A 24578-nucleotide genomic window follows, 5' to 3' on the forward strand; every position below is an offset into this window, starting at 1 on the left:
GGTTATGGAACAAACCAACAATATTACCTCCATAAATCCACACGTGCCCTACCTCCATTCCAAAAGGAAGGTGGGCAGTCGCTGATAGGAATTGGTTCTGCATCTCTCTCGAACAGCTTCATTTTAGGCTAATGCTTTGAAAAAATTCTGAGTCTACTCAGCTCAGCCAGCTTCTTCCAGATGTGGAGTTGGGGAGGCAATGTGTTCTGGGCATTCTAGTTATTGGTGAGTCACTTTGCTTTCCTAATGGCATTACATACAGCCAGAATTTGGTCAGCAGCTGCCAGAGAACCAAATCTTTACCTTCAATAAAGACTAAAGCCTGAACCTGTTGCCATACCATACTAACCTGAAATAGTTATATTAAACCATGGGGTTTTTTTATGTGATTGTCACTCACAGGATGAAACAGAATTTAGGGATAAATTATCTCCCATCAATATAAACTTGAATTATAGTTTGGATGAATCCGGTTTTGAAGACAGCCTGACTGTGAAGCCAATACTAAACTATTACCAGAAAAGCTCAGTAACAGAACAGGTATGAATTTTGCATGCCACATTTTCTGTATGTAAACATGAAAGCATTTACAAATACTATGTGTGTCATCTTCCTTAAAACAGAATATCATGGCCAGAAATTACATAACAAGGATTTAATTAATTCAAAATGTAAACTGAATATAAATATAGAACCAGGCAGGCCTTTAAAGCATTTCCAAAACTTTGTTGTATTCATAGTTCTGATTGCATTCTAGAATATGAAAGCCAAGTTAGTGTGGGAAAGAGCCTGAAAGATGATATTGTTCTGCTAAGGACATGGTTGACAGTCTCCAACTACTCATGTGGAAAGGAACTTACAGAAAGGAGAAAGATTAATTCACTAGGGCAATGCTAGTGATATTTAAGACATTTTGTTAGTGATACTTAATGCAGTTATTTGGACTTTGAAGTGTGTCGTAACTAGTATTCTTATTTTATTTGTTTTGCGACAACACAGGCTTACATTCTGGTTGACTGTGGGGAGGACAATTTGTGCATTCCTGACTTGCAGCTTTCTGCAATGCCGTAAGTTAAATAAGATAAATGATGCTGTATGTAACAAAATTCAGATACCTCTAACTGATTTAACCAAATGAAATATGTAGAAAACAGTTATGTTGTTTGCTATAGCTACTCATTCTTACCTTACTTCCAAATTTTAATTTGCACATCCATCTGGAAAACAGAGAAATGGAGAAATATACACTTGAAAATGTATCTTTGTCAGACGCATTCATGGTGTTTAATGGTTATCAGAAAGTATAGTTTGCAAGTGTTTGTTAGGATTGATTCTAGTTCTGTGAATGCCAAGAGATAATAAAAATTGTTGTTCAAAGGAGAATTTAAATTTCTTTACTTCAGAATACCAGTGATTTTGAACCTGAGACAGAATTCTCCCGAACTCATTATGCAGTGAAGTAAAGAAATCTCAGAATAAAAGAATTTCAAAACATGGCAACAATTCCTTCAGTGGAGGGAGAAGTATGCCATGCAGTACAAGTGGGGAACCTCTGACAGTTATCTGACTCTGTGCCATTAAAATCAGTACGTAATTGTGAAAGGAAAGGGCACAGTGCCGTTGCAGGTCTCAGGAGATCTGTCATTGTTCATTTTACAATGGGCATGAGGGGAAAACTGGAATCCCACCACCTTTGTGCCCTCCAGAAAACAATGCTGATGGGACCCCTGTGGCAAGTAATTCCTCTACTAAATTCTTCTTTCTGGTTAGAAAGTAGTCAGGGTCTGAAATTTTATACTAGTAACTTTCAGGTTCTGTGGTAGTCCACTTTGCCTGTCCATGGTGTTTGCTCTTGACCTCTTTCCTACACAGGTGCTGGCATAATTTTCCATGGGGTCATTTTTTATGGAAGATGTTTTATTCTGTGTTCCCAGAATAATTTCCAGAAAAAATGTTATGAAAGTAAAATGTTCTACTTTATTCTTATGTAAATCATGATTGTGCATGTCTTAACTCCTGACTAGTTAGTATGTTCTATATAGAGATAAAGATCAGCTAATAATTGGAGGAGAAAACTGTATCATGCTCATAATAAATCCAAGGAATGATGGGGAAGGAGCCTATGAAGCTGAGCTACATATAAAGATTCCACCTGAAGCAGATTACACTGGGGTTGAACGCAACAACAAGGTAAATGCAAATCAAAATGTTAGCAATAATAAAGCAGAACTGAGAGCAGGGTTAACCTACAAAGACTATACTAGCTGAAAGCAACAAGTAGAGAAGTGCCTTTTAGAAAGAGAGATCCCATTGACTCTCAGCTGTCTTTGCTCACACCGTCCAGGCTAAAGAGTAACCGTGTCACCAAAGGATGGGAAGGACAGGACAATTCTGTTCAGAGCCAGCTGAGGTCAAGCTCCTTGCTATTAACTTAGTTATAATACCACACAAATACTGTCACGTTTCCCTTAGGGCTAGAGGTATTCACATCGTTCAGATTTTGAAAAATCTGTAAACCCTACCAGCAGCCGAGAGTGATAGTGCATAACCCCCTGAGTGCTTCCAGCCTTGGATCCTGTGGTACCACCTCTGTCAGAGTTAATGAGCCCTGCTGAACCCCGGACACTTGGACACTGCTGTCTCATGCTCCCAGCACACCAGTGTTTTACCGTTATTAAGGGTATCCCAGTCTGGTGATACTCCGAATAGTTGAACATGAACTGGGATATAAACTTGACAAAATTGGGTTTCTTTGTAGCCCATTATTTTATCTTGTGGATAGGCCAAAAAAGCAGTTACAATGTAAAATGTTCCAGCGTTCACAGAGGACTAACGCTGACTGAGGTCCTGCTGAGCTGTATTGAACACACAGTGTTTCCTTTTTGGGTCTGTTTGTTTTTTAAGAGCAAAGACGAAACACTATCCTGCAAACAAGCAGAGTATTCATGTATTCTCTGTTGGACAGCAAGTCTGAATTGCCTCATCTGCACATAAATCTCCCAAGCTGTTGCAACATGAGCTTGCTTTTTTCTGTCAGTGCCTGGAATGCTCAGAAGGGCCTCAAGGGTGAGAGTGGGAGAAAGCAAGTTAATTTCCTTTCTGAAGGCAAATGTTTTTAAGGAAGTTGAAAGTAACTTGCAAAGTATTTCCTTGTTCTCCTTCTGTCAGTGTTTTTATTAATGGGCTTTTAACCCAGTTGGGAAAAAATTACAAGAATTAACGATGTCACTGAAGGTGAGAATATGGAACTTGTCTGCAACCTCACTTCTCAGGAGCATATCTTTGTACGCAAAACAAATAAGTAAAAACACTAGCCTTTTTTTATTTCTCCTTTTAGCATAGCCTCTGTTTTTTCAGACTGTGATCTACAGAACTGAAGTTCTCTTTGCTATGCTACACATGGTTGTATTTGTCCTTTGTTGCTCTTTGGGAATCTTTGGCTGTTCTTTTGGCCATGACCAAGTATGTCACCAGAGGCACTTGTTTCAAAACTCACAGCACATATTACCATGTATCTATCATTTGGGCTGGAGAGAAATCACTTGGGGCTTTTCATTATTATAGGAAAAACTGAATTTTGTAGCGCCAGCAGGGTAGAACTGTGTGTAAAGGAAGAAAAATAGAGGTGGGAGATTCTGGTGCTTTGGAAGAATAAGGAGAAGCTAGAATGGCTTGGGAAAGAGTGTTAATGTTCTTTTCTTTTGAAAACAATTTTTTAAAAGGCCAGGAAACATGCAGTTTTTTAACTTTTCTTCAGATTTTATGGAAGATAAAATGCAGTTTTGGCAAATCCAGTTCTGAGTGCTTCTGGATTTATAGAAAATTGCTTTCATTTTGCCTGCATTTACTTAGTTCACTACAACATGTAATTTATTTATTTATTTCTTAATTTTCATAATTATTCCATTCAAAGAGATGTCATTAAGTTATTTCTGAGAAGGATCAAAACATTAGTCCTACTATCTACATCATTCTTAGTGTCTTCCCTTCGGCATTTGAAGGACAGTTTTCATGAGGATTACATATGATACTGAAAACAAGTTTATTCTTTCTAATGTTTTTAAACTGTAAATGCATATTTGTTTAAAACTATGGTCTTCATGTTATTATGGGTTCATTAAAAACCTAAAAATTTCACTTCTAAGTACCTTTGGGAAAAAAATTGATATCGTAATTTTCTTCAAAAAGACAAAGCTAACATTTTCTGGCATTTAACTCTTGGTGGAGGTTAGCTCTTGTGTGCATTCAGTTGCTTTTCTGTATGGCCATATGTCACCTAAAACTGCTGTGAACATCACAAAGGATATATGATCTTTGTAATTTAAAAAAAAAATTAGAATGGAAGAAAAACATTTTCAGTCTTAGACATTCTTTTATATCCTTCCTGTTCTGTTTTCTCATTTAATTCATTCTGTCTAAATGCACAAATTAAGTAACTTGACCACTCAAAACAAGAATTAGCAGGTTTTTTAGGTTTTTTCCCCAGAGTGATCAGAGGTTCATATGTTACCACAATGACCAAATTCTTAAGGATCATAGTATAAATTAGTATAAATTAAAGGGGAACTCAATTAATTCAACCCATAGGACTTTAAAAAAATACAGCAATTTAAACCACTTGACAAGAGCACAGAGGGTATTACCACACTGGTATGCAGCAAACACCAAAGTATATGGAAAAAGTGTCACAGTCTGTGGGTACTTTTGAGTCATGGCCCATAGATGAAAATTAATATTTTCTGTCAGTTGCAATGGAGTCAGGATTTTCCTTCTTATTTTTATGGTTGTGCTGCACCCTGCCAATGGGGCATCTGTGATGGCTTCTGAAATGTGCTTAATTTAACACAGAGTAATTTCAGCAGACGGGTGGATTTATGCTACGGTCTGTTGCAATTATTCTTTTAAAGCTCTGCATCTAAGGATTTCATTGAATCTTAAAAGTATCAGTGTTTACAGTCCTCTGGGTAGCTGTTTTTCTCCAGACTGCAGAATCCTTTGTATTAAGGAGGGAGATTACTCACCTCAGAGCCAGAAAAACAGGTATACTGAGAGCAGAATTAATGAAATGTAATGAGCTGGATAAATCACTTGATACATTTCTGATGGAAGTGAAAAATCTTTGGAATCAAATAATTCTATTATGCTGACATAATTTCAGAGAAACTATACTCATAGAGGATATTAGGCTACTTTATTATGGGGCAACTGTGGATTTGGGCTATCTAATAAACAAATTTATCCCTTAAGTGCTTCCTGTCCAACCTGATTATTTTTTTTAAACAATTTATTGGGTTATCCAATATCATTTGAATTACACTCAGAAAATGTTAAAGTCAACAACTTAACTGAAAACTCATTTGCCTTCTACCTCGTCCCTTCAGCTTTATGGAACAAATGTTTGACCTGCCTCAGTTGTCATTATCTTGTTATCTCAGGCCTGATTCTGTAGCATATTGCACATAGACTGTGCAAGCGTATCAAAAGAGTAGCATTTTGCAGAGATGTATGTGATCATATGCAAGTGGAGAGCTGAGTGAACGTGTGTGATCTTAAAGTCTGAGGTCAAGGATATGAAGTTTCATTGATTCTTGCACATATACTTCCTTCAGTCAAAAGCTGATTAATGACATACAATGACTTACAATTAATTCAATATGTGTTATTAATTAGTTTTATTGTGGAAACCTGGTTCACAGACCAGGTAAATAAGTAAATTATCACAGCTTTAGTAGTTACCGGAAACCCATTAGCTTGTAATAACTGTCCATATGCATTAGGTGTAGAGTTACTGGAATTAGCTGCAGTGAAAAAAGTATAACCACATTATATTGCATTTCCAGGGCCAGCAGTAGATCCAGAGCCAGTATATACTTTCTGTATGGTACATTCTTACTACAGTAGCGTGATTGTGTGTTTGAACCCCAAGCCATTGCCTGAATACTGTGTGATAATCCTTTGTCCAGTGAAGGAGTTCCCCATGTTGAACTGCTCAATCCTACCTTAGTAGCAGTGGCTGGAACCCAAATTCTCATGGAATAATTAGTAGAAGTACATCAGGCAAATACAATGCCCAAACAGGTATTTGTTCCATACCAAAAACATGTATTTTGGCATAACTGTCTCTGCTCAGGCTGGAAACTGCAGAGTTGTTGCAGATCACAACCAGATTTGTATTGCAGTGGATAAGCTATGAGCCATTATTGTCATGCTTTCTGAACTAAAGCATGACACTCTCCTAAAACAGGAAAAAAGACCTGAAACCTTATTGTCTTACCTGAAAATTCGTTGAATAAGCACATGCTGGCTGACTAGATGAGACATGATTTGAGCATTGTGAAGTCAAACACTAGTTCTTCATATATCAGCTAGATGAGAACCTGAATTCTGGCACCTGGTACCTAATCCATCCACTTTTCCTCAAAAAATAAAATTGAAAGGTGTAGACCAAGGAAAGAGGTGAGGTGTTTTACTCTGCAGCCTGTTGTGGTTAACTATTCTGGCATCAATTAGTAATTCATCCCTAAGACCACCAGAAAGAGTTTCAAGTTTGTAGGCTGCCTGGATTACTTAAAGCATCTAATCATTTTCTATTTAAAATAGACCCTGGGAGCACATGTGTTAATTGCTGGGGTTTTGCTTTTGCTCAAGACTGCCAAAAAGTCCATGTGTTGCTATAAAAATATAAATTGCTACGAGTGGCAGGTAGAAGGGTTTTGTGGCTAAACCTTCTGTCTGGGTGAGTTACATATGAACTCGATACTAACAATACTAGGTGTGTAAGTCTCTGCTCTTGCTTGCTTCCTGCCTGGTTTTAATTTTTCTGGTTTGTACTTAACCGCCTTAAGAAGGCGATCAGTGAGAAAACAAAGGCAATATATCTCAGTATCAAAGACATGCTGCAACAGGTTATCGATCCTTTGTCACATCTTATGCTGCAAATATTAGCTTTTGTGATGCTGGTCATATAAATTCTGTGCCATTAATCATTTTCAGTCTACGAGCATAGCCTCCAAATTGCAGAAAGCCTACACACAGAATACCTCTTTGCTCAGCCTTTGAGGGACAAAAAACTTGTGGTAAGGGCTGATTTACTCTGTGCTGGTCTATAACAAAACATTAATAAAGAAACCGTCAAATTTCAAATATAGATGAATATTTGTCTTCTAATATTTTGACCTAAATTTTAACACACACCCCCAACCAAAATTAAAACTATAAACCTAGACATCAAGCTAAAATGAAGAGTTTCCCAGACAAGCTTAGTTTCAACTGTGTTAACAGCCTCTCTTCTCCCATGTGTTGCTTCCCACCTCTAATTAACCAGCTGGAAAGAGTGTAAAATTCTCCCACTCTCAACCCTAGAGAGGCTTGGAAAGGCTATTAGTGCACTGGACGTGCTGTGTAACAAAGTTGGTTTCCTCCTAGGAAATTGTAAAAGTGTCAGTATACAATGAGGTATGTACTGAGGGCATGCTTCACATGGGCTCTTTTTAGGACATGTCTTATCTTTTCTTTTAATCTAAGGAAATGATAAGGTCAGCGTGTCCATGCTGGCTTTTACAGATCGGGATGAATTGGTAGTCAGTGGTCTGGAGATTCCCCAGGTCTTTTTATATAAAGAACATGGCTTTGCGTGTGTTGCTTAACATATGAAAGTCACAAATGAGAGGAAACAATGAGAGCGCCTTATAGCAACAAATAGCTGCCTCCTGCTTTTACAAAGCTGGTTCATTTCTGCACGTATATGGAAGTATTTTCTTTCGTTGGGTGTGCCAGAGAGGAAAACAGAAAAAAATAATTTTGGTTGCTTTGTCTTACTCTGTATCTCTTAACCTGTACTATTCTATAGCTGTTCCTCCTTTTATAGAGTCTGGGGTTTTTACAGATGTTAACAACTAGTGATAAAAACTAAAGGGATAAAAACTCCACCAAAACGTAGGATACATTTTACATTAAGAGCTTTAGAGGGAAATTATATGAGTGTATCCTCAAAGTTATCAAAAAAACCTGCCTGAAAAATGTTAGGTATAAACTGGTCTTTGAATGAATAGTTGCTGGAAAAACAGTTAAATTTTATTTATTGCTATAAACAATGGAAACCTTAATTTCTGATAATGTGAAAATCTATCTTCTTTGTTGCTAAATTATGAACACAGGTAACAGTTTATGTTTTTACAGAAGTATTTCATGTTCTAAGTACTTTACCATAGGTTGAAAAAGAAAGTTCTAGATTTGGTCCATAACAAAGTTCTGCCGATGCCATAAATTCACTGTAGAGACTTGTAGTGATGGATAATACAACTATTGTAATTAATGTGAAGCATATTCCCCTCATCCAGTTTTGCCAACTTTTTTTTTTCTTTTTTTTCCTGTGTTGCATCATCATCGCTATAGGAATGGCTCACAACAGCAAAGCAGTATGTTAAAACTAAAAAAAAAAAAAAAAAAAAGGAGTGATCTCATTCACCATATCTTTTAAGGTAGTGGGAAACTTTCCTGTTTGTTTTTCCCTGGCATCGGTTTTCCCCCATTGTCTGCCAATAACCAATTAAATGTTTTGATAGTGCACTGAGCAGGTGTCTGCAATGAAAAGAAATGTCACAGTCAAGGCATCGCTTTCCCAACTGGATACATTTCACTGTGATCTCTGACCTCCATATTGGTTTCCTTTTGTTACAGGCACTGCGTGTACTGAGCTGTGATTACAAGATGGAAAATGAAACTAGAATGGTGGTTTGTGATCTTGGGAACCCCATGGTGGCTGGTGCAAACGTAAGGGAAAACCAGATGCATTTACTGATTTTTATCTAGTTGAATTGTAAAGGGGAGCAAACGGAAACCTATTCAATTAGCAGAAAGTGTCCCAATAAGCACATAAACCAAATTATTGACTTGGGTAGGAAATTTTTGGTATAACAAGAGGCAGAGTTTTGCTTCTGAAAAACTAACAGTTTGTTTTTCTAAGATTAATGACCCTTGAGCCTGTGTTTTATTTCTTCTACTGTAAAGAAAATGAGAGTGACTCAATTTAAGTTGCCGAAGTTGCACTTGTATATTGAGAATCCCAATCCATAATGTGATCTGTTTATTTATCTCTTCTAGTAATCTTTCTGCTTAAGGTATATGTAGTAAATGACAGCTTCTTTAGCCTGATTCTCATCTTGAGTGGATAAGGATTGTCTTCTCAGTTCAAATCATGATTCATATCCATGAAAGTGTCATTGGAAGCAAGTTTTCCTTCAAGTTATTAATGTCTTTCTAAACATTTTCCTAAGACAGCTACTCATAAATCATACTACACATTAGATGGAACATTGGTAGCCTTGTTTCTAGACAAAAGTGGAACTGAGCAATGACTAATGATGGATGGAAGATAAGGATTAAACGTAGGTTTGGAGATTAAAGAAAGTACTACCCATTCCACAGTTGTCATCACTTCTCCCTGTTTCATGACAAAACAGTTCAGGACAATCCCAGAATTGTTGAAGTGGGGAATGTTTGGCCATGGATACCCTTGCAGAGGAATTCTAGCACTGCTCATAAATTCATAAATGCTAGGATTATTTAACTAAAATAATCCAGGCTTTTATAGCTAGATAAAAACTGTCCTAATAAAAATAAAGCAATCAACAGCATGAACATATATGAGGAATAAACAACAGTTTTTAAATGAAAACTACCACTGTTTGCATTTCATATTGGACCTGGGGCTTTGCAAAGAAATGAAAGCAAGTCTCGGTAGTATTTTCAAAATTCCTACCAAGTTAATGTTTGTCCTATAGAAAATCAATATTTCGGTCTTCAGACTCTCTGTAACGGGGTGTTTTCCTGGCCTCTTATCTATCTTAAGGCAGTTCCTATCTGACCTTTGATAAAAAACAAATGGGTCATATAATAGGAGACTGGGACTAGAACAAGCTTGTTTGGATCTTATGGTTAGCTTCAGATCAGTAATAGAACTTTTGAAAGTGAATGTGAGACCAGGTATCTAATACAGTCATCTTCTTTCATGGTCACAAGCAGTCCCAGAGAGACTCTGGGATTACAAGGACCTAGAAACACTGGAAAATGTATTCTAGGTGGTGGACCTACTGGGAGCAAGAACCTGCCTGGTGAGGATCTTTCTCTGTAGAACTACTGTGAACTAGAAGTCTGAAGGGGGTACTATAACTGTTTTCTGGGAAGGACATAAGGAAGAGAGCTAAAAGGTTTTGCAGTTTTTATTTTACTCAACTAAATGAAACTCCTAAAAAGTAAGAGTAACTGAAAATATTTCCAATGAATGGAATTTTCATAATGGGATGATGGGAGACAATGACGGGCTGAAGCACTAGATAAATTCCAAGTCAAGGCAGATGATTTCCTGTACCAGAAAACCAGCAAATTTTGTTATCTGGTCAATGATTTCCTGGTTAGTCTCATGGCAGAGGCGGATCCTCAAGATACAGACAGAAGTAGACAAGACTCTTGATTGGGATGCAGTGTTGGGTTAAGAAGAGCATAAACCCCCACAAATTTAGAAGAGGAAAGGAAGACTAAACACAGGAGACATTAACATTGTATACCAAGCTAGGAGCAAGTCTTTGTGGTTTGCATGTGGTCATAAAAATAAGCAATGGAGAGGTCTGAGTGTGGAGGTGTTAGGCTACAGCCCCTCACACTCCTTCCTTTGAATCCAAAGCCCTACTTCTACATCATCCTTGATCCAAAATGCTAGCAGTGCAAAGACTTCAGGAATGCTATTTGGTAGCCACTAAAGCTGTACTGCTCTCACCTGTCTGCTTATGAATTCTCACAGCCTAACCATGTTTTTCTTCAGAATCAGCTCTACAGCTGCCATAAATGTGCTGTTACCAAATATTCCTAAGCAAAAAACTTCATAAAGAGACACTTGGAAATAGCAGAATAAAACAGCAGAGATCATAACATGTTTAAGGATAGTCTGGCTTATATCAAAAGAATCCAACCTTTGAAAATGAAGGCATATGAAGACAAAGCATTACAAAGCCAGATGGCAAAAGTGTTTGGTTATAGTGAGTGAAGGCTTGGAGCCTAACTTTATCTTTGAAACCATCTCTCTTGGAAGTTTAGTAAAGGTGAAAGGACTTGAGCTTTTTCGATCCAAATGTATTTATCATGGCAAATGTACTTCCAAAAGCAAAATACCAGCCCTTTGTACAAATTGCATAAATCACAAAAGGTTGCTCTGATCCATTTCCAGTTTTGCAAAACAATTCTGCTCTGGCAAGAGATCAGTTATTCTCAAAATATTCGTTCAGAAAGAGGCTCTTTGTGGAAGTTGTGAGGGAGTGGGAAGGGAGGATTAGGTCAAAATCAAACATTCCTAAAACTCTTTAACTATTGAGTCACTGTAATGACTTTTCAGCACCCTGAAATCCTAGAATTCTTGAACTCTTTAAGATCAGCTTCTGACTGTGAGGGTTATGTCAGGATTTTGTGGTATAACCTTTGGGATATTACTGCGGCGGGCTACAGAGTTGTCTGACACTTCACATCTTTTACTGTCATCAAAATTGGTTTATCTCTGACTTTTTGAAAATCTGTGACCTTAAAATTGTTTACTGGCCACAAAAATTACTTAAACTTTCCAGTAATATCTTTGTGGTTAAAAAAAAGATGAAAAGGTGAAAAAGAAGACAAGAAGAAATGGGAAGGAAAATCATGACACTATATGGCCAAGAATGCAAACTAGATGCCTGCAATACCACCTCACTGGCAAAAAGTGCTCAAAGTACTCATTTATGACACTGAAATGGATCAGACTGACTAGCTTCCTAATGCCTATTCAGCAACCTTAGCAAGTGAGATGTAGGTTTTATTATAAATTCTGGTAAAACAATTTGGAAGTAAATAGAAATGAACAGAAACAAGGTTAGAAGACTGGGAGGGTTGGAAGATAGTGCCTATTTCTTGGTATGTACCAGACTGACTCTTCAAGAGCACAGAGGTTTTATCTTTCATATGCACTGTTAACAAACTTCAAAAAAAGCTAGCTGTCTCCCAGAATACTTCTAGATACTGTCAAACATAATAGCAGATTAAAGCTTATCAGTTATAGCAGAAATGTCATGTATTTCAAAGATATGTGGTGTTACTAACATGAAAGACAATGCAATTTTAATGAAACTAAGTTCACTTGGAAAACTATTCTGACAAAATGAATGTCCTATTAAAATAAGGAGGTTGACTGATTGCTAAGTTACAAGCTCAAGCAAATTCAACTCCTTTGGCCTCAGCAGGTTTTCAGCAAGGGCATGTGACCATCTTTGCCCCATTATTAGTAGCAATGTCAACGTCTATTTGACATTAACAAAGTAATGTGACCATACAAAGGCAACATCTGCAGCATATTAGACTCGTACAGTAGGAGTTTTTTTCAATATTAAGTAAGGTATTAAGCCCCAGGGGTATAATAGATCATCAAAACTGTAGTTCATATCAGCTCTGAGGAACATTTTATCTTTGGTTCACCAAACCTTTCTTCTGCTATAAGTGGAAACAAATGTATATGGACTGATTAGTAAAAACAGTAAGAGAAATGCCAAACTGAATATTTGGATTTTTTTTGTATCAAGAGATTAAAAAAAATCATTATATTTTTAAAGGTGAATGAAATATCAATAGTTAAAATCACTTCCAAAAAGTGGTCTTAAATATAGCTTACACATTTATTCCAAGTCAGCTATTCAGCTTCTGTTTAATTTAATTATTATTATCTTCTAATCTTAAAATATTTTACATCAAAATAGAGAGATTAGCTATAAGTATGACATTAAAATGGTCAGAATTCAAAGATTTGAACTTGCCATTTCTTTTATAATGACAATATTGCTTTCAGCATAGGACAACTGAAAGAAGTAATCAAAACATGTTAGCTAAGTCTCATTCTGGAGATGGATTAACATTCAGTGATACTCCACTGCAAGTGAGGAAAGAAGGAGAATTGAATAAATTTTTTTTTTAAAAAAAGAAATGCTTGGAAAAAAGGAATTGCTTAAATGTCTGAAATTACACCCACCCCACAGAGGAAAATGCCTCCTCTTCAGTGGTGTTGAATCTAGGTCCCAAAATAACACTCTACATTGTTGCATCCTGTCTTCTTGTGACAATGCCACCCCAAGTATGTTAATGGAAGTACGCCAAGCAGACAGCTTTTTCTTTCCCTTCTTTCCCCCCACCCTGTAATCTAGTCAGATATTGGCAGAGGTGAAGGAATAATGTCCTCATTTCCTAATGCCTTTTGATGACTTTCTCAGGAAGATTGTTTATCCACATGTAACCATCCTTTTTGAAAATATAAAAGCACAGTGTGCAAGTTATCTGGCAGGAAGCTCTACCACCAGGCAATAGGGGGTGTAGAGGGGAGTGAGAAGATGTTCAAGATTACAGACTGTAGATGTTGCTGTCAGTGTCACTGCAAAATTCACCTTGAAAAAATTACCAGATTTAAAACACATGCAGTTGAAATGAGGCGATTAAAGCCATTAATTTAATGTTGAGGGCACATGGTATCTCCTCCCTGTCACTTACATACTGTAAGTGGGGCTGTAAATATGTCCAACAAGACGATTACAGAGACCCCACCAAAGGCTATTGTTTATTCCTTCTTTAGTCAGCCCTGCAATTCCATTCTTTCTTCGGAATTAACTTGTTCTGCTTTACCCTATGCCCTTCTTGCAAAGCAAATTAACAGAGGGAGTAAGCAAGGTCTGCATAAACACAAGGGAGCACCAGGGGAAGCCCTTATGTCCTTCAGTTTTGGGAACTCTGTGTTTTACTCTCTTTTTCAGTGGTCACACACTACAAGTTGTGGCAAACTGAACTGCAAAGATAACTTTGAAGTTGTAGTCCTCTTAACTGAACTGCAATGAAAAAACTCAAACCAAATCAAACCATCAAGCTGCTGCTAATTTAGCCTCTAGAAGAAACACAGGTGATCAGTCAGCTCTGCAACACCTACAGCATGCAGCTCATATGTCACAGTTGCAGAGACAACAGGAGGAGCAGGAAGCCCTGGACAAAGGCATGCATGGATGGAGGCACGGACAAGAGGTGCCAGACAGCTATTATTTTCTTTTGGCTTGGCGAAGTAAAGCAAAGACTGTCTGGATGAAGAAGAGCCCACTGCTCTGTTCTTGGGAGTATGCTTTCCTCTGTCCAGCCAAGATTTCTATCTGGCAACACATACAGGCACAACAGTAGTTTTTCCTGAAAACAACTAGATGACATTATTTCATACAAATTTTAAAAAGCAACAGTATCCTATATAAATCTGTGAAATGCAATGTTGAACAGTCCTGCTTTTTTCATACGGAGACATCAACCATTTTTAGTAACCTGTTGTTTTGTTTCTTTCTCAGTTCTCTACAGGCATTCGATTTTCTGTTCAGCATTTTGAAAATGCAGATTTCAGCATCAATTTTGAACTGCAAATAAAAAGGTTAGATGTTTTACAAAGAGTGGTTGTTTAAATTCTGAATTCCTATTGATATCTGAATTTTATTATATAAGAAGTACCTCTAACTCTTGAGTGTGAGTAGTTATTTCATGGGCTTTCCTATGGTAGCTTTCTTCAGGAGGATTTGTGGAGTTGAAGTCTTGTTAGCTTTTAGCAAAATCAGTCTCAAGGTGGTTCTGAGAATTTTATTTTGTTAAAATTCAGGTTAACTTATTTGGGTCAGTGATCCAAGGATCTTCTACAGATCTGTCAAATTTGCGCTTTGTTTTCCACTTCAGAATTAATGATGCGATCACTTTGTAACAAAGTTGTGTATTTAAAAACATATCATGCTCTGGAGAGAAAAAAAAGACATGTGACTTCTTAATGATGATTTAGAAAATAGAAGAGCAATTAAAATCTGTTCAACAGATTTACTGGCATGAAGAAAGAAAACTGTTTCAGTTTGATGCAGGTAACCTTTGCCATTTTTCCATTAGTTTCTTCCACATTTGTGGGGCTGAAGTATTACTGCTGGAGAAGCTTCTTTTTTATGCAGAGCAGTACTTCCTCCACAAGGACAAAAAACCACAGGACACGCTGGGTTAGGATAACAGCAAGAAAAACCTGGGACTTTTTCAGCAGGTGGCAGGGCTTCTGCTCCATCTGTCCTTAACACTCACTGGAGTTCCTGGTGGGGCCCCACACAAAGAGACTTAATTGCTAATGTCTGGCCTTTAATGAGGGCCTTGATCTTGTTCACTAGTAAATGAGATATTTAAAATGTTTAAGTCATAATTCCATAATGTAACCCTTGAAGTAAAGGGCATACAGAAACTTGGGAAGGGCACAGCAACACCATAGAAGATGGTGAGGTGCCTGGTCAGGCCTCAGCCCTCTGCCAGGAGTCTGGCTGGTGAGCTGGAGGTCATGCAAGCCTGGGAATGGGCTCCTCCAGAGGCAGATACAAGATGTAACGTCTTAGCTTGTAGGTCCCCTGTCCATACTGCTATTATTGTCAAGTCATTAATGAAAGCAATATGATTTTAAATGTGTATCAGAGGTTCTTGTCACTATCCTTTTCATGCTGTGAAACTGGAGAGGTTCAGAGCCCTTTGGGTAGCTAGATCTTTCTAGGTAAGAAGAGTTGAGGGTAGGTCACTTCCATAGAAAAAGTGACAAGGCTTTACTGAGGAATAAGTCTGAACTTTAGGAGATGGCAACATCTGATGCTTTCTCCATGAGTGTGACTCACTAAAATGTAAAGGGAGGAGATCTGCTGGGCTACTAAAAGGACAATTTCCACAAACTGGTATCAAAATGCTGAAGAACACCCAGCTAGTTAACAAAAAGAAAAAAGAGAGAAAGAAAAAAGTAAAACTTGTTGCATAGGAAGTGTACCCTATAGTTAAAACTCACTCCTTTGTACATTCATTCTCAAGCAGCACTACAGTTTGAGCATGTCTATGTCCTTAGTGAACAGGTAAAACAATCTTAAGAAACAGAAATGCCTAAGGCTGAAAGAGGAAATTACCTAAATGGAAGGAAAGGGAAGCGGAGAACATATCTGAATTTGTGTCCTGGTCTGAGTTATTCAAGAGAAACCTTTAATTTACTTCAAAATATCAAGTGGAAAATAAATATTTTGGTTTGTAAGACTGAAGTTCATTACTTATGGGAAATAAGAAGGAGGCTGAGTAGTGTCTTGAAATCTGATTCCTTTTCTGATGTGGAATTTTCTAGGCAATTATATACCCCTTAGAGAGGGAGATGTCCTGGCACTTTTATTTAAACTATTTTCTTCTCTACAAAATAACAGAGCACAAACAATATTTGAATACCAAATATATATGATCAAAATCTGTATTTTAACTCTATGGAAAGTAGTACCGTTATACAAATTGGAGAGCAGCTTATTCTAATGAATTAGCGGCATAGTCATTTTTATACTTAAGCAATGTTTGTACTTTTGTACTCAAAGCAATCGCCATAGAGAATTACATCAAAAGTACAAATAATGTTTGAGGGGAATCTGCACCAGTTTACAAACAAATTAGAGCTTCTTCTAATTTTAGCAATCTGTAACCAGAAATCCTGGATCAAAGCAGTATTGCCCTTTACTCCTCAGGAGTTGGTTGCTGGAAATGCTGGCCTCCTCTGAATGTTTCCATTAGACTGATGCTACCCAGATGTGATAACAGTAAACTGTGACAGCAATAGAAACTTAGTCTCCATGAAGCAAGGAAGTACTTCCACACTGCTTGAAAAAAGCCTCCAAACTTAGTATCATTAATCCCATAATTAAATAAACTCTAAATCTGTAATTATTTATTTTCACTGTCTTCATGCATTTGAACCTACAAACCTTTCTTTACATGAATGGGCTATAGTCATAGTAATGGCCTTTCTGAAGTAAGAGAAACTACTTTTATTATGAAGGATTTGCGATAAGAAAAGACAGTAAAATGAGTGGCAGCTCTAGGCTTTAAACATAGGGATCTGTTCTCACTATCAAGTGGGACTAAGTGTAAACCCTCTCTGGACAGGGGAGGGGAGAAAATAAGAAAGGTAAAGAAACAGTTTAGTTTGATTTTTTATCTTCAAAGACTGTTACAATTTTGGAGAGTCATAAATGCAAATTGTATTTTAAGAAAGCCTATCTTGTTCATTAACACTGCTTTCCTCCAATGCATGAAACACCACTGTATTCTATTAACATAGTCCTATCCATACAGATAACCAAGCTGAACAAGGGAATTTACATAATATTTTAAGCTAAATAAATTTGTATTATCATATTCACACATAGGATTCTTTAAAGGAAGTTTGAGTTGATTATATTGTTAAACACATGATGAACTCAGAGACTGAAGAGTAGCAATAGCAAGCCCGTGCTGTAATACATCCAATGGCATAGCTTCCTAATTGTAGGCCTTGTTGCATTCAGTGCTTTATCTGTAACAATCTAGAGTTCTGCTAAATAACCTTTTTTAACCCTTTTACATATCTTTTCCAGCTCTAACAAGATTAATCCCACCAGCAATTTAGTTAACCTCCATATCAACATCAGTGCAGTGGCTCAAGTACAGATCAGAGGGTAAGTATTCAACCATTTCAGTTCATAATGATAACTATTTTTTGTATTGAATCTTTCCACATACAATAATCCCATGTAGTGAATCTTTTAACATACTGTAATTCCCAATGCCTTATCCACCCAGAACACCTGAGAATTCCCATGAGTCTTACCCCTGCAAGCCTTGCAGGACAGAGCCACTAAGGACTTACCAGCTCATGTAGGGCAGGGCTGCCCACAAGGACTCCAGGAAACTCACTGAGCGTCTCTGCAAATGCAGCACTCTGTAGAATCCCACATTGCAGTAACACCGTTTAGAGCCAACATTTTATTTGGGCATTCAAATTGTGAATGGATGTTTCTAGAACAAAATGCCTGTTCATATGCATAGGTCTGCTTGTGCAACCACTTAGGCACTTAATTCTGAATTCCAAAGCAGAAGCTGCTGCTTTTATGACTGGAATGATGAAACACGTTGTGGCCAGGCATATACAATTAGGAAGCAGGGTGAGGCATCTGCAGAAAGGATGAATAAGGAATGAGCTATGACAAGAGGTCAACCAGCTACTACTGCATGGTTCTGACATTTCTGTCTGAAGCAGGTGCCTGTCTATTGACACAAGGGATACTGAAGCTAAACAAACACAGGATATGATCAAAGATGATCTTTTTCTATCTCTGTTTTCACATACAGCATGGTTTCAGAAACTATAAAATGTGATTAGGTGATAATTACCATATGAGCCAGCAGTGTGCCCAGGTGGCCAAGAAGGCCAATAGCATCCTGGCTTGTATCCGAAGCAGTGAGGCCAGCAGGGCTGGGGGAGTGACTGTCCCCCTGTACTGGGCACTGGTGAGGCTGCACCTTGAACACTGTGTTCAGCTTTGGGCCCCTCACACCAAGAGGACCTTGAGGTGCTGGAGCGTGTCCAGAGAAGGGCAACGAAGCTGGTGAAGGGTCTGGAGCACAAGGCTTATGAGGAGCGGCTGAGGGAACTGGGGGTGTTTAGCCAGGAGAAGAGGAGACTCAGGGGAGGCCTTACTGCTCTCTACAGCTGCCTGGAAGGAGGTTGTGGTGAGGTGGGGATTGGCCTCTTCTCCCAAGTTATAACAAGCAACAGGATAAGAGGAAACAGCCTCCAGTTGTGCCAAGGAAGATTTAGATTGGGTATTAGGAAACATTTCTTCACTGAAAGGGTGATCAAGCATTGGAACAGGCTGCTCAGGGGGCTGGTGGAATCTCTATTCCTGGAAGTGTTTAGAAGGTGTGTGGATGTAACACTTAGGGACATGGTTTAGTGATGGACTTGGCAGTGTTAGGGTAATGGTTGGACCTGGTGATCTCACTTTTCAAACCTGAATGATTCTATGATTCTGTAAGAATCTCAGACCACCCTATAAAATCTTGGAATTAGACTGCTATCCTGACATCCTGGGGGAAGTTGTCAGGATATTCTTTTAAAGCAAATAATTGCCAAACATGCTTTTTGTCTGGGATCTCAGATTTCCTATGTCTCCTCAAACTACAGCTGTGGACCTTAACCATTGTCAGCTCTGCAAGGGGAGTACAGGTGGAACATGGCCTGGCTTCGCTCCCACAGTCAAGCCATGAGGTGTGGCTGATTTGAGAGGGGTAGATGTCCCTTATATGATGTACCTCAAGGGGCTGCCTTAGGTGTAAAAAGTAAAAATGCCTTTATGTTTTTATGGATTTATAAACATCCATTTATTTGTATCACTTCAAAGACAATACTTTGACTACCTAGTGCCAGCAGAGTGTCCAATCATTTTGCAGATCATATTTTCTGCTCTAATATTTAATCTAAGTCAGGGAGATTTTAGAAATATTTTCATCATATTTTGGATTTTCCAGCTTAAGAAGACTAACCCTAAGGCTAGTCTTTTAGGTGGAAAAAAAGAGGACTGGCACTTAAAGACAATGTAGATATATATTGATGCTTGTATTTCTGAAAAGGAGCAGTTGAAAGACAGCATGTTTAACAAGAACAGAAATGAGAGTAGTATTTCATTTTCTGTAGTTAGTGGTGATCTAGAGACATAAGCTGGATAGGGAGAGGTGAAAAATCCAGAATGAGGGGGGAAAATTTCTCTTAGAGAAAGAGAAGTGGATGCATAGGAAATAGGAATCAAAGGGGTTAGATGGTGGGCTGCGGGTGTGTGAGAAAATGTTGGGAGCCAGCAACTGCTCGATGTTGCCATGGGTGGGCACCTGGATTAAGGGCTGGCTGGACTTTCAATTCAGTCAATGAAATGGTTATAGATACTTACATGAACTTCTCAGTAAGGGCTCCTTCCAGTGCTGTGGTTTCTGTTTTTTTCAGTGAGGTTGCTCATTGCTTTCACAGAAAAATTGTACAAACTTTTTGTATTCTTTGGAAACTTTTTGCCTCTCTCATGTACTTTCTGTGCCATAGCGTGTTCTTTTAATGAAAAGTTCTGTAACAGGTGAATAGAAAGACAAAAAAATGACCAAAACATTCTTGGTTCTTAAAAAGAGCTTGCCCGTAATTGGAAAAATTGGCTTGAATTTGCTGCCTGCAGTGCTAAGAAACAGGTCATTAAATACAGAGGAATTACTTGACTGAACGACTTCCAGTTCCTTTCCTCTTAAGTCTTTTCTTATTAGCTATAGCATGCATGTACCAAGGAAAATTCCCAAGTGCTTTGTTGACAGATTTTGTTAATTACTCAGAGATGCTGAGGCATTCAGCTCCAAGGGAACTATTTGCTCACAATTTCCTAGATAAAAATAAAAGAGAGACTGTGTCCACATTTGGACTGGAAAATATCTAGCACTGGTTTCCCTGCTGCTCTGCACAGAGTTGCATGAAGTGGGACTGGAATCATTGTGCATTTTACTGAGTAAGTAGTTATGAAATTGTGCATATGTATACATACTTATAAATTTGCAGTGGATCCATGCAAATACTGCCTCTATGAGAAAGGAATAAATCTTCTTCAGTATCCTATTCAAAAGAAATTTAATTCAATGAGAAGTTGCTCTGATAACTGAGATTTTATTATTCTGCCTACCTTTTGTTCTATAAAAATGTAAGTTGTAAGTGTTATTTCTCACTGCTGAAAGAGCACTAGAGGAATGAGGGATTCAGGAAGGAAGTAATTTGGACTGAGAGGATTTGCAGCTGGTAAAATTCTTATTGTAAATCCCACATAAGCATATTCTGTAGAACATGCTTCCTTTAACTTATTTTTCAGTGCTCTTGTTTGATTATTGTCACCTAAAAGTCTAGGAAAAATTCTCATCTAATAAATCATTCAAATGTTAAAAATATTCTTAGTTAAATGCAAAATAGAATAGTCAAAAGGGGAATTCTGTTTAATTTGATCGGATTTTGCTGCTTTCATGTCAATAGCAGAAGTCCTCAAAATAACTGTAAAATCTGTTGAAATAAATGTTCTTATTTACTTTATAATTGTTTTAATTGAACACCTACATTTACACTTCACGTTTTGTAAGTCTGTGTGTAAGAAAAATACGGCACAGGGAGTGTAGTAGAAAATACTCATTTTTGAAATCTCGTGCCTGCTTCTTTTTGTCTATGTACAGTTTCTGGTTTGCAAATTTTTGTGGTAGCTTAAGGGTTTCTGTGTCTTGGCTTTTGCAACAACACAGGAAAGTTCCTATTCTCCAACAATTAATAATTAAAATTCTTATAATAAACAAGGCCGTTTGTGAAATATAATAATTTAGGCTAGCTACCTCATCTAAAATTACCTTTAATTAATATGTTCCATTGTTCTTACTACTTTGACTTGTAAATTTGTCCCCTGGCTTACTTGTTAGTACAAACCTCTGCCTTTTGAAGTCCGGGGAAGTATTTAGAGTTAGCATTTAGAAATAGCAGGGTATGCCAGGGTACCCTAAATTTCATGAAGAGTTGTACATTAGCTGGGTGGTGTTAAGTTGTTCTCTGGGATCACCTGCTGCTTTTAGAAGCTGTATTTGGTGGAAAAGTTTCTATCAAACATTTCATTCATTATATCCAACATTAAGAGCTGGAAGCAAGAACAGTTTGTTTCTTCCTAAAGTATTTTTAAAAGTCAGCATTTGCAACAAAATCATCCAGTCTTCTGTCCTCTTCTGCAAGGGGCAATCTGCAGTATTGCTTTCTCTGTTAAGAATCAAGGGAAAGTGTATTAATATTGGTGGGTAGAAGTCCATCATTTTAGTCAAATGTTATATTCTGAAAAAACTCATTAGCAATTCTTCTTTTAACAGTTTTCTGTCTGAAAACTTCCAGCTTTGGCAGAACAAGCATTGAAATTTTATGGCTTTTCTTTAAGCTAAAGATTCTGGAAACCAGCAAAACCAAGTGAGCATCATCCCTTGTAAAGGAAGGGTAATACTTACCGTTTTAGCACCAAGAGCTACTTTCAGTACTAGCAGATGGCAGATATCTGTGCCAGAACTCACTGACCATGCTAAAAGAAATTCTTGGGATCCATTTTCCCAACTTCTCAACAACTGAATAAGGTTAAAGTTGGCATCTGAATGGGACCCTGCCAAGGAACTTACAGTTTTTATAGGAAATAAAATGCTTGTGATTGAAATAGAAACGTTAACAGACTACTTGGTCCTTGATGTCAGACAGGGAAGGAAAGGAAAAATAAAATAGCAGATGGAAAGATGTCAAATATTAAGTCACTGTTTTCTTCGTTTATGTTTGATTTACAAGTTGCAAGTTGCAACGGTGTTTCAGGGGATGCCTCAGCTGCCACTTCGTTTGCAAAGCAAATGGGAAGCTTGGAGCACTAGTCCTGAATTCAGTTTCTTGATACACCGCTTTCCATTGTGAGTTTATGGAAGTCACAGTACCTCCATTTCCCACCTGTAAAATGAGATAGACTACTTTGCAAGGTTTTTTACAGGAATAATAACAGAGGTTATATTGAATTTACAGTCAGAGCAGTTAAATAAATATCTAAAAATGTAGTGCAAGGAAGGAAAATGCATAGCATTAAACATCTACGGGCTTTACGTAGAAATGAGAAAATTCATTTATTTACATATCATTACTCTAGTTTTTTGGATTGTATTAATGTATTCAGATACCTCATCAGTGTGAATGTAAATGCCCGACAGACTACATTCCTCTCTCCAAATAGAGAAAAAATCACCCCCTTGTCTGGAAAGGACCATCCATCAGAGGAAGTATGAAAATAAATGCACACCCTCAGTAGTCTGTAAGAACTGGGTAGTACTTTATGGAAGCATTATATATTTTTCAACTCACCTAATTCTAATGAATGTGCCCAAGTAAAATGCCCTTAAGGGCTCAGGTTTCTATCTATAGTGGTCTTCATGTTTTTTTCTAAAAGTGATGCAGCCAATCACTGGTAACAGTTGATGATTTAACCTTTTTTATATATTACAGGGTGTCTCACCCCCCAACGATTATTTTGCCGCTTCATAACTGGGAACCCAAAGATGAACCTACAAAAGAAGAAGAACTTGGTCCTTTAGTAGAACACATCTATGAGGTAAAAATGTTATATGTTGCCACAGGACCTCATGCTAGAAGGGTTCAGGTAGAAAAAGGTGCATTGGGTGAACTGCATGGAATACAGGCCACCTTTGGAATCTGATGGATGGCCTTTATTCTAGGAGATAAAACAGAGTGCTTCACATATGGTTATAATTCACAAACTAGCACTCAAGAAAACATAAGCAACTGAGCTGAATCAGCAGTGTAAGATAACAACTTGCATGGCTTATATAAGCTGTTATGAATCAGTCTGTAAAATACAAAATATTATTTGTGAATTCCTCATCTTAACACATTTCTCTAAACTGAAAAATCACTGTGAAATCTTCCTGCCTCAATCATGTGGGCTGTTTGTGGAACTATATATGTGACTTCCAATGTATTGACATAGTTACAGTGATTATTACAGTGATTAAAGAAACCACATTTAATAGTGTATTGATATCAGCAAAGCATAAAAAAGGTCAAACAACCACCCAAAAACCCTTTACTGAAGAAGATTTAAGATTGAAATTGGGTTTTATTTGGTTCTAAATAAAGCTTATTAGTCACAAAAATTCTACACACTCAAAAAAAGGAGGTTCTCGCGTATCTAGAATCTTTGAGTAAAGCTCCATGGTGTTCTGCTTCTTCAGCTCTCATGCCTAGTGTTAACACATATCCAAACTTCCTGTGGTCATCAGATGTTTTCAAATTGTAAACTTTGATACAAGAAAATCATCTTAATATCCCAGATTTTATAATTTATATTATTTCTATCTTTACTAGATTTCCTAGAAAAGAATAATGCCCTGCGATGTTACTTTGGGAAAACTAGTTCCCTTTTTTCTTTTGAGGAAATTTGAACTGAGGAGTGTTCCTAATCACAAACCTAGTTTAAGCTCTGCCATGCCTTCTGTTCTTGCACACTGAAATGTGATTCTTTTGTGTCCTGACGATTCAGCTACTATTTTCAAGTATGTTCTGTTAAGGTTCATTGTATATATTTGTATAGTGTGTTTTGATGTGTTTTTTTATACTTTCTAAGGTAATTCTGTCTCTTTTATATGTAGGAAAAAATGGGAAAGGTGCAGGATTTCTTGAATACAGACAGACAAAAAAGGTTATTCTCCCAGATTTGCCAGGCTTTGTGACTAACATGTAGAGGTTCTTTTCCCCTACCTGCAACAGATTTTCCATCAATAAAATTGTATTAATAACCTACACATCTTTTCCAAAGTAAAATGTCTAAGTGGTGGTCACTGTGGTTTCTGTTGTTATTTTTGTAAATGCCTTGGAAAGCTCTGATGCTATTTGTTTGACAGCTGCACAATATAGGACCCAGTGCCATCAACAATACAGTTCTCCGTGTCGGTTGGCCTGTGTCCAGTGGAGAAGAATTTCTTCTTTATATTCTTCATATTCAGACACATGGACCATTGCACTGTCAGACGAGCTCTCCTATTAATACAATGCAAATAAAGGTAAGTTAGCTCCTTTTATTTCCATCCATGTCTGCATTTTGCTTGATTTTTTT

The 24578-nt window shown here is 37.5% G+C and overlaps 1 protein-coding gene across 1 annotated transcript in view; it reads left to right on the plus strand.

The window, feature by feature from the left end:
- ITGA8 (integrin subunit alpha 8) overlaps positions 1–24578 on the plus strand; it is a 118448-nt gene that overhangs the window by 55820 nt on the left and 38050 nt on the right. The window contains exons 18-25 of the mRNA XM_080386361.1: positions 403–540; positions 1000–1067; positions 2043–2190; positions 8680–8772; positions 14382–14461; positions 17475–17555; positions 22952–23057; positions 24367–24525. Of these exons, the coding sequence (XP_080242487.1) occupies positions 403–540; positions 1000–1067; positions 2043–2190; positions 8680–8772; positions 14382–14461; positions 17475–17555; positions 22952–23057; positions 24367–24525 (873 nt within the window). The remainder of the gene's footprint in view (positions 1–402; positions 541–999; positions 1068–2042; positions 2191–8679; positions 8773–14381; positions 14462–17474; positions 17556–22951; positions 23058–24366; positions 24526–24578) is intronic.

Source organism: Falco punctatus (genome assembly GCF_963210335.1).
Source record: "Falco punctatus genome assembly, chromosome: 4".
NCBI classification, from domain to species: domain Eukaryota; kingdom Metazoa; phylum Chordata; class Aves; order Falconiformes; family Falconidae; genus Falco; species Falco punctatus.